The sequence below is a fragment of the Papilio polytes genome, unplaced genomic scaffold, assembly GCF_000836215.1.
Source record: "Papilio polytes unplaced genomic scaffold, Ppol_1.0 DF823923.1, whole genome shotgun sequence".
In the NCBI taxonomy this organism is placed as follows: Eukaryota; Metazoa; Arthropoda; class Insecta; order Lepidoptera; family Papilionidae; genus Papilio; species Papilio polytes.
The window spans coordinates 5978669-5989125 of NW_013525281.1; the positions used below are offsets into that span (position 1 = coordinate 5978669).

The following is a 10457-nucleotide window of genomic DNA, read 5'->3' on the forward strand; positions in this document are numbered from 1 at the left end:
AAAAAACAAAAGTCAGTAGCCTACGTGTTCTTCCAGACTATCCTCTGCGCCTATGCCAAATTTCATCTAGATCCGTTCAGCCGTTTAGGCTACAAACTCTAACAAGCATCCATCCATCTAAACTTTCACGTTTATAATATTAGTAAGATTTCAACTAAACGATATAATCTATTAACGTCTAAAATATTTATTAAATCAGTTTATATTCCATGTCAAAAAACATTAACGATGATTTAAAGCGAACAAGCGCTAATGAAAACCTAAACCGGTATATCCTCGGGCTCTAGAGTGTTCGTGTTTTGAAAGGGACTGCGGGGAATCATTGTACGCAACGCACGAGCTTACAAGGGGACGGGACACTGAAAGAGGATTGATTGACAGAGTAATGGTAGAGGCCAGCACTCGTTGTCTGTACAGGGCCCTCAGGACGTATTGTTAGAGTTAAAACCTTTAACACAAGTTGGAATCTCGACTATAAACGCTAAAATAACCCTTTTTAATTTGTTTGTATTTACTACTAAAAATAATCTCATAAAATAGTTTTAATTTTGCACTACGGATATTGCATAGAGGTCAATGACAAGTTTATAATTTAAAACCAGGAAAATATTAAGCTACGAATATAATATTTACAAAGATCTAACTTACAATTTCCTTATAACATCAAAATTCTATTATAATTCAGCGTTCACTAGGCGAGTGGCGCGCCGCCATTTCCGACGATAAAATCAGTAGTAGTTATGGACGAGATTAAGGAAGTTCCGTTATAAAAATATATATGCGAAAATAAATATTACAAAGTTATCCCAAAATTCATACTAATATTATACACGTCTGGTGGATTGATGGATGTTTGTTAGAGTTTGTAGCCTAAATTTGTCGTAGATGTAGAGAAGTCTTGAATGGTAATTTATTTTCATTTTTTAATTTCACGCAGACGGAATCGCAGGCGTATGCTAGTATTCTATAAGTTCGATAAATTAGAATTTTAATTCTGATTTGATTTCAAAATTAAATCTAAAACAAAAGACAGAAAAACGGCAAAGAGTAGTGTAAAAGTAGACTGGAATATTTTTTACAATGCGCACTTACTGCAAGGCTGTTAGAGCAATTATCTGAATGTTTAACGAAAGAATTTACACTCGCAATTACTAAAGCAGTCATAAAATTATTTTCTTGCACACCTATTATTATAGATAATTGTCTGGTTTTAAAATAAATCTCATTTAAAATGCGTTTTATTGTCTTTTTATATTAAAGAAAAACTGCCTTTTTTGCACCAATAAATAAATAGGTCAGTGTTTTCTATTGCTTATTCTCTAATTAATACATTATGTGGAAAGGAAACATTTGTCAAACAAATTTTATTGCAAAATCATTCGTCACAGACATATTACAGGACAGAAGATCTAATCTACTTTATGGTCTATTTTTGATTGGCTATCTATACTAATATTACTAAGAAGAAAGAATTGGATTTTGTATTGAAATAACTCATAAAACATTAGGTTATTTTTAAAAATTCTTTCACCGTTCAAAAGCTACGTTATCACTTAGTAACATAAGCTATGTGTTTACTATTTTTTAATCCAATGCGGGCGAAGTCGCAAGCATCAACTTGTAGGTTATATTTTTGTTTTCGTCTATGGCTAGAGCAGTCAGACTATATGAATGAGGTTCTTGTAAAGATAATTTATGTAATAGCTCGAGGACTGCGACATGAATGCTAATAGGATAAATAAATGATTACAATAATGCTGTACTTGTCCTACCTTGGTTGTTAACTGGATAGCATTAATTACAAATGCTTTATTATCTGTAACCACGTAATATATTGGCTACTTTTAGTATTCTTCAAGCAACTACAAATACCAAACATAAAATTACAAAGAAGGATTACGAAGGATTTTTACAATTTTTTGCACGTTATGCCCACACAGATTGACTTTATTTATTAATTTATTCTTCTTGGAATAAATTCAATCTTCTCCAACAGTCAACGCTTTTAAAAATAAATTAGATAAACTTATAATCTCCGAGCTATACAACAATCACGCATTAGCCAACTAGCTGCTAATGTGTAACCCAAAAAATAAATAAAATAAAATAAATTCTTTGACAGAGATAATTATGTATATCCTACAAGAAAAAAATAAATAAAATGGTCAACTTCTCCATAATCTTAGGTGCAATTTATTTTACTTCAATAGTAACAATGTTTAAGTTTGTATTGCAAAATCATAACGGGAATATTAATTCTACTTATCAAGATCTATTCAATTGTAACATTTCAACGCAGATTATAGCATGCTATAAATGAAACATTTCATAATCATGTAATCGTCTCTCGCATTTATTGCTCGTTTCCTTCACAGAATTGCAAATACTTTACATTTATACGACTTATTGCTCAAACGCGAAAGCAATGTCGAATCGATTAAAGTGTTGAAATTTATAAAAATATTATATTTCGATATGTCTAATCAGAAACTTGATTAAAAGAACTTCGCATTCGAAGTGTTGGATAGAAAAAATTACACCACTTAGAGCATGTCCAATAATTCTTGTAAATTGTCAACAATCCAACCTATAAAATATGTGATAGAAGTATCGGGTTTTGATACACTATCTGACAGTGATTTCTAAGTTATCTGAGCCTCTATCAGTCAGTGGTGGGACATTCCATTATAATACTTAGTTGCAGTTTACAAATGGCTACTTCTCAGTAATCAATATAGTGTGAGAAATCGTGTAATGATTGCTAATTTGTTAATACGACGTGTTCAAAACGATCTCAATCCGCGCACATATGCCGGGTATTCGAATATCTTTCGAGTTAACCTTTCATACGCTTCTTCATATCTCAAATAAAAAATGCTGGTCCAATAATCAGTCGACGTCATAGAGATATTAAAATCACCGCAGTATAAACTACAATATCATTCTTCACCAATATAAGGAAGTTAAACTCACAGTAAAGAAATGCGGTCGCAGCCGGCCGATAGTGTACTTCGCAACATCTGTAGTCAGCTGCTGGCAGGCGCAGCCGAAGAGGAACACGCCAACCACTTTATACACCTCCCAAAGCCACGCCGGTAACTCTCGGCCCAGCACGTTACGGGACCGACCGCCCTTGTAGTCCCGTAGCCGTATCCATTCGGTTAACACCATCTAAGAAACAAACAATAGTTAATTAAAACAACGAGACTGACGTCACAGGGGAAGGATATCTTGGTTTTCAAAACCCTTTAGGTACCAAACTAGCAATGATTCAAAATTCAAATACTTTTCTATTTGTTATTTAAATAAACATTTATTTGGTAACGGAATCTTTATCTGTTAAACACTCTTTCAAACTCATCATATTACATTAAAACTAAACTTATCTAACATCCTGGCTGAATACAAGACAGTATCGCGAATCAACGACATAAAAAAATCAATACTTACGAAAGACATACGACCTCCGCAGTTCGCCAAAGTACGTGCCCAACATAACACATCGGGTATGTAATGTCGGCAAAACAAAACTATACAAAAACATTGCATTACGTGCGTAAATGCAATATTCAAACTTGCACAGGAAGAAAGGGGTAATGTTTCTGTTCGTCTATCGTCTAATTATAGGCTTCACATTTGCCGAGTTTATAATATAAATTGCTTTCAACTCTACACTACGGCATATTAATACAACCAATCCATTTATAACATTCTAAAGTACGCAAAACATCACAGACTTAGCTCTTACCATAGTCGAAATCTATGATCGTAATACTGTACTGTACTACTTCTGGTATAACCGAAAAGAAAGAAATCATTCAACCCCAGCTGGTAACGATAGTAAAAAACGAAACGTATAAAAATGGAAATCATCAAAGATTAAAAATTGTTTAGGCCTTGTCCCACCACTGGCTGATAGTGGCTTTGATAGCTTAAAATGACGGCGCCGTTGGATAAGGGAACAAATTCAAATATTTCCATCACATATTTTATGTTCAGATACGTTCGATTGTTATAAGACAATTTACAATTTAGTGGGACAGGCCCTAAATTTAATTATTACAAGGATGTCTACTATGAAAACAGAAACATTAATGACCTTATTACAAGTATAAAAAGCAGTTTAATAGGGCAATACGACAGTTATAATTTAATTAGCAAGTTGCCTTGTGCGCGGGGTCGCGGGTCGCCCGTGCACCGCATACCGCACTCGATACACATTTATGTGAACTAAGCGTGAGTTTTCACTGTCTAAACCTGTATTAAAACATGCTGTCATCCTATTCATTTTATTTAAATAATAAAGATATATTTCGTAGGATTTTTAAGCGGAGAAAGTCTCAAAATGATATTATAGTACTTTGGGCTTTGGCTTCGCCGATTATCTACCGCTGGCGAGACGCCGTAGAGTTGAACCTTCATGAACTAGAGTCGATCGACTTGCAGGACAGAAGACGCTGGCGTTTCTCGTGTCGGAGGCCAAGACCCACTTTGGGTCGCTGCGCCAACGCAGAAGTCCTATAGTCTTACACAAATATTCTAGTTATAAGCTCGTGTCAAAGAGTAAAAAGAGGTCGTGTCATGAAGCGTGAATACAAACTAATGGGGTGTAAACGACGTGATAAGATATGTAAACACGCTCGCCGGTTAGCGTGCTCTCTAACAAGCTGTAACAAGAAGAATTTACAATGGTAATGTTCAACACGAACCCGACAAAACAGAACGACAGAGACCACAGATTTCAATAAAAATACGTTCATATTTACTCGAACTGTATAAGTTTTATAAACTTGTTTTAAAAAGGTAATCATTACGTACGCTACTTTTAGACATTCTATTAGCTAGTCTTTTCGTACTGCCAACATTACAAAAAGAAAAATAAGTGCTTGTTGCCAACATGTAATAAAACAGATCCTATTATAAGACCTACATGTCTACGAAGTTAAGTTCGAAGTGTCAAGCGATGACGGATATAGCCTATAGAAATGGCGTGTGGCATTCGAAGTCTTACACGAGATATTTACGCACTCATTGACATGTATGTTGATACATGCGTATCAGATAAGGCCAGCATAGTAACATTGTTTTTTTTTTAAATGTACTGATATTACAAAGCCACTAACACCACCTCTTATACTGTGATCCCATCTAATTATATCATTTTTTTTTACCCGTAAACTTTTATAATATTGTGCAGAAACGATAAAGTATATTTATGCTCATTGCCAATAAATTATTTTTAATATTTATAAATTGTAGGTTAAATGAGATAAGCGGACTAAAGCTTATTAATCGAATTACTAAAGTTTATCTTAGGATGCGTAAATTAATTGGAAATTTAAAGATAGCAAATATTAGTCATATTCATTTATGAACAATGAATTAATTCATGGAACTATAGTGAAGATATCTCACCAGTACACTTCAAATTTCAGCCATATCTTATCTAGACTTATCCAAACAGATAATAAAATTTTATTATTATCAATAGAATTCTGTCATATTCTTTCCGCAGGAAATAATTCAGACATTCTTTTTTGAATACGTAAGGTAGATTTCTTGATTAATATATTATTAACTATAGCTTTTACTCGCGATTACGTCCGCAAAGTAATCAGATAGCAGCAACCGATCAAGTCGAGGTTCCGCCCTCTCGGGCGCCTTTGAATCGGAATGCTAAGCGCGTATTGAGTGACAGCCCAAGCCGAGGTCCCCTCTCGGGGGCCTTTGTCCCTAGTCACACCATGGAGCGTCCACCGAAGCGATCTAAGAGCTCGGTAGCCTTCCAATCCAGTAATAATAACGAAGTAACGGCCCGAGCCGAGGCTCCTGAGGGAGCCCTCGAGCCTAGTTACTCATAAAAGAGGTTTAGGCTAAGCGCCAACTGCGTTCGGCCTCCTCAAGCCCGGTGAATCTGTAAATGCCTCCTTAAGGCAAACAGTGACAACTCAGTCAAAAAAAAAATACGTCCGCAAGACTTAATACACTCGGTGATAATGTAGTCTTTTATTGGTGAAATAAATTTTTAAATCGGTTCAGTAGTTTTTGAGTTATTTCAATAGATTAGAAGTTCGATTAACTTAAAAATTAACACCAGAACTACCAATATATTTTGTACAACTTTTTTTCTGAATTTAGCTGGCTGGTAGGAATGATTTTAAGATGGAGAGAAACGACCTAATTAAATTTCGCTTGTTGTAGTACCACTCATTACTTTTAGATAATATAGATACCAAGTCTATAAAACAAAGATAAAAACTTAGTTACTCAGTACATTTTCCGTAGCAATAAATGTAATGGAATGAATACTTCTTCCTTCGTTTTACGCCAGCCTACCTTTGATGTTATTCTGTACATGATTATTCACTGTTATGATTTATCTTAATGTAACATCGTATTTCAGAGAGTACCTAGATTTTATTGATTTACAACTTCTGGTTTACATTCGTCTGATAGTACCGAACCGTAAGAGCGTGCGTACACCTTTGACTAAACTATCGCACAACTGTTTAGTCGCGCTTTAATTTATGAGTTTATATGGAGGTGCGCACACTACTCGATTAGTTGTGCAACTAATCAGTTGCATGGCTACGAAACAATCGACAATCGCATTACAGTTGTACGATAGTTTAGTCAAAGGTTTGCGCCCGCTCTAAAGGTTTATTAACGCGAATATTGTCTACACTCGTTATTACAAAAACAAAAGCACTTAATAAATATGTGTTCTGGTCTGTGCCAAATTTCATCGAGGTCCGTTCAGTCGTTTAGGCGGTAACCTCTAACAAAAACCATCTTAACTTTCGCTATTATAATATTAGTAAGATTAGATTTAATTCATTGATGCACAAATGTACAAAGTCAATCGATCATTCCTTTTTCAAATGCTTAAGAATTAATATCATTGTTTTCAAATTAACCTTGTTTATAAACAACAAGTTGCTTACAATTGTAACGTTGTTTTTACTGTGAATGCCAAGCGAGTAATAGAATGTAAACGCCATAGGATGCAAATACATGATACGCTTTCTTTCCGTTCCTACTTGAATGTATTTGAATAATAAATCTTTCAACTAGTGTAAAAAACATCTAAGTACAAGAAAAGATTACATCAACTTAAGATCGGGCGCACATTTTTGCGAAAAAATTTGCGATTGTCGTTTGTTCCACACCAAATTTAACTGTTTATTGTACAAACAAATATCGAGTAGTGTGTGCACCTCCATATATGTTAGGCTCATAGGAATCAAAGCGAGACTAAACTTCATTCGCATAAAACTGTAAATTTTTGTAAACAAAAAATCACAAAATTTTTTTTATTGCAAATGTCAAAATTTAAATGCTCAAATGACAAAAAAAACTACCGTTACTATAGAAACCTTACATCTTTCATCCTACTAGCTTGTAGTATTTTTCCCTTTCCCGCATGATGGTTTTATTCCAAATCATTTACTATAGCTTTATACGCTATTAAATACATACCCTATATTTAATAGCGTGAAAATATATATCCTAAAGCGTGTCGTAAGTGTAAGGCTTTTTAACAAAAAAATAATTACAAAAAAAATACTGTGATTGCTGACATCCTAAAAAAATTTAGAAACACTATGACGCAATTAAAAAAAGGATAAAGTAACCTAGGAACACGTAGTGTTAATTGAAAGATTTGCAATCGCATTAGAGCTAAGTCAATTAGTGCAGGACTAGTCTAGATGTCTGAGACTACAATCTTACAAGCGGAATCGTGTCTTGTCCGTGTCTAAATGTCAATGCAGACAGAAATACATTACACAAGGAACATTTGACCTACATAAATAAACGCTCTACATTCTAAACAACTTTGTGAATGGAACCAATAAGTTCAGTCTTCAATATATTTTTGCAACTGTTAAATACGTTTATGATAAATTTCAACTAGGTCTACACTTAAATCTGAATTACAAGCAAGCATTAACAGTAGTAGACTATACTCCTTACACTATTGCACCTATTTTCGTCTTAGAATTATTAGCAATAGCTACAGTTGTAAATTGTAGACATGTAATCATCAGATACGAAGGATTAAATACAGAAAGAGACAGACAGAGAGGGAGAGAGAGAGAGAGAAGGGAGAAAAGAAATAAGGATCCAAATGACCAAAAACAAGCGACGAAAGATTTCCTTATCTTGAAAAGTTGGAATGTCATTTATAATTATTAACTGCTGATGCTATCAAAAGTGGCACGTATAAAATGTTGAGTATTCGACGTGTTATAATAACAAATCAAGTAGAATCAAGATGTTTATCTTATAAGAAATATTACAAACACAAACACGCTTACGCTAATAAATATACAAGAGATAATTAAAATTATGTAAGCAAAGCAACATAAAGCGATGCACGTGCGCCTGCGTCGTAAACGCGGCGAGAATAGTTCACAATCTCACTTTAATGATCGTAAACGTCACTTATAAGAAGAGGGCACTGAATTTAAAATGAAAATTAATGTCTAATCTAAAACTAAAGGCCGATTATTGAAACGACATTCAAATACAGCGTCTTAAATGATAACATCAAGCATGAACTCCAAATTGCTATAAATTTCAACGAAATTAATTTAGAGATTCATTTCATCGCCCATAAAGATATGAAGCCAAAAACAAATCAATGCAAAGTATTCATCAACGCTCAATTCGTAAGATTGTAGAGAGGATATACTCCCTAGAAGGAAATGATAAGATGCACTCTATTTATAGTGGTCTCGCGGAAAAGCAGACAGAAATAGAAAATGTATGACCCGCATGCGTCCGGATACTAAATATAGATTACGAGACGGCAATGACACGGTTACAATACTCAGCCCGATAGCTTAGCGCAAACTGTTTAGATTAACATCAGTAGTTTTTTGTTTGGAAAGTAATCGTTTTTGAACCACTTTCAATGATGCAATAAACTGATTAACTGTTTATACGCAAACGATTGCCCAACTAGCGCTACTTTCACGTTACAAAAAGCTCAACACTTTCGAAATCCCGAAACATAAAAAAAAAATCTAGTGACGTAGGAATGTTTTGAACGCATTTAATCTCTCAACGTCAATATTAAAGAAATTTATCTAATATATAACGTAAAATAACAATAAAACATATCTACAAGATGCAACTAAAACTAAAACAAACACAAGTATACCGTAAGGCGCCAGTGATATTACGAAACCTCGTAGACTTCTCTCAGCAGACGTCACAATAGATAAAGTCAAGTTAACTAATCCCTTGCTTTGTTTACTACACCGCAAAGGTAGATAGTACATACAAACACGTAAATGGAAAGCAAATATTGGTGTAGATCACTATCTGCCTTGAACATCGGATGATAATAGGGTATTTATGGCCGTGAGAGTAAAAATTTTCGTAAAAAGAAAAGTCAATATTTACTTGAAGGGATTGAAAGAGATAGTCAACTGGTTACGTTAGGTACAATGTTGCTTTTTATATCTAAAAGCAATAAATACATATATTGTCTACTCCCAGGGGGTGGCAGAAGGGGGAGGGCTCTGAACAATACTATATTAATGACAGCTGCCTCCCTAAGCCTAGCTTAGATCATAGTCTGGCATCGACCATTCCTACTCCAGTAGTGTTTGTTAAGAATGACTTTCACAATGTTCAGTAGAAAACACTACTAAAAATAACGGCATCATAAAACTAGACAATAATAAATAATGATAAAACTTGGCGCTTCAAGCGAAATAGGAGAGAAATAGAAAATGCTAGGCATTATGCCAAAGAGTTTCATTGCCTCGGTCAAGGTCAGACAAAAGGTTAAATAAAAACATTATAAAGATTTTTAGAATCACACACAAGGCTTAGCATGTATCAGAAATACTTTCTCCAATTCTTGATAAATGGGTAGTTTCACAAGTGTTTGGCAAACTAAGCTCAGCTCAGTAGCTCATAACAACCATATCCGAAATTCAGTGAAAAGTTAACAGTGGAAGTCAACGATAATTATATCTGTCAACGATGCATCATGGACTTAAAGGCCCAGTCACACCTTACTTGAGGTAGGTTTAGGACCTCTCAGAGGGGACGTATAGTAAGCTAATGATAAACTACACCATAGCGTAACATGAAACCGTTTAAATGAAAGGCTATAATCTTTTACCGCAATGATTTAAAGCGTGAACATGAGATATAATTATTTGCTACATTTTGCAATTAACTGTTAAGGAAAAAGTTATAGCATGTCTGGGAAAATAAAAGTGACTAACAACCTGTTTGTCAACGGAGAAATCACCTGTTAAACCAGTATAAAAATAAATATTAAAAGACAAACTGATGACGTTATAGAAATTAGAAATGTCTATAGCAAAATCAATGTTTGACTGCTATATTCAGAGTGGTCATAAGGGAGTCTCTTAGTAAACATATAAGAGAAGCTGGAATAGTGAATTTATATTTAAACAGTAAGTTGAGGTTAG

The 10457-nt window shown here is 34.3% G+C and overlaps 1 protein-coding gene across 1 annotated transcript in view; it reads right to left on the minus strand.

Moving 5' to 3' along the window:
• The window catches only part of LOC106102568 (putative phosphatidate phosphatase), a 58590-nt gene that overhangs the window by 26139 nt on the left and 21994 nt on the right, over positions 1–10457 (minus strand). The window contains exon 3 of the mRNA XM_013282089.1: positions 2974–3171. Coding sequence (XP_013137543.1) covers positions 2974–3171 — 198 coding nt within the window. The remainder of the gene's footprint in view (positions 1–2973; positions 3172–10457) is intronic.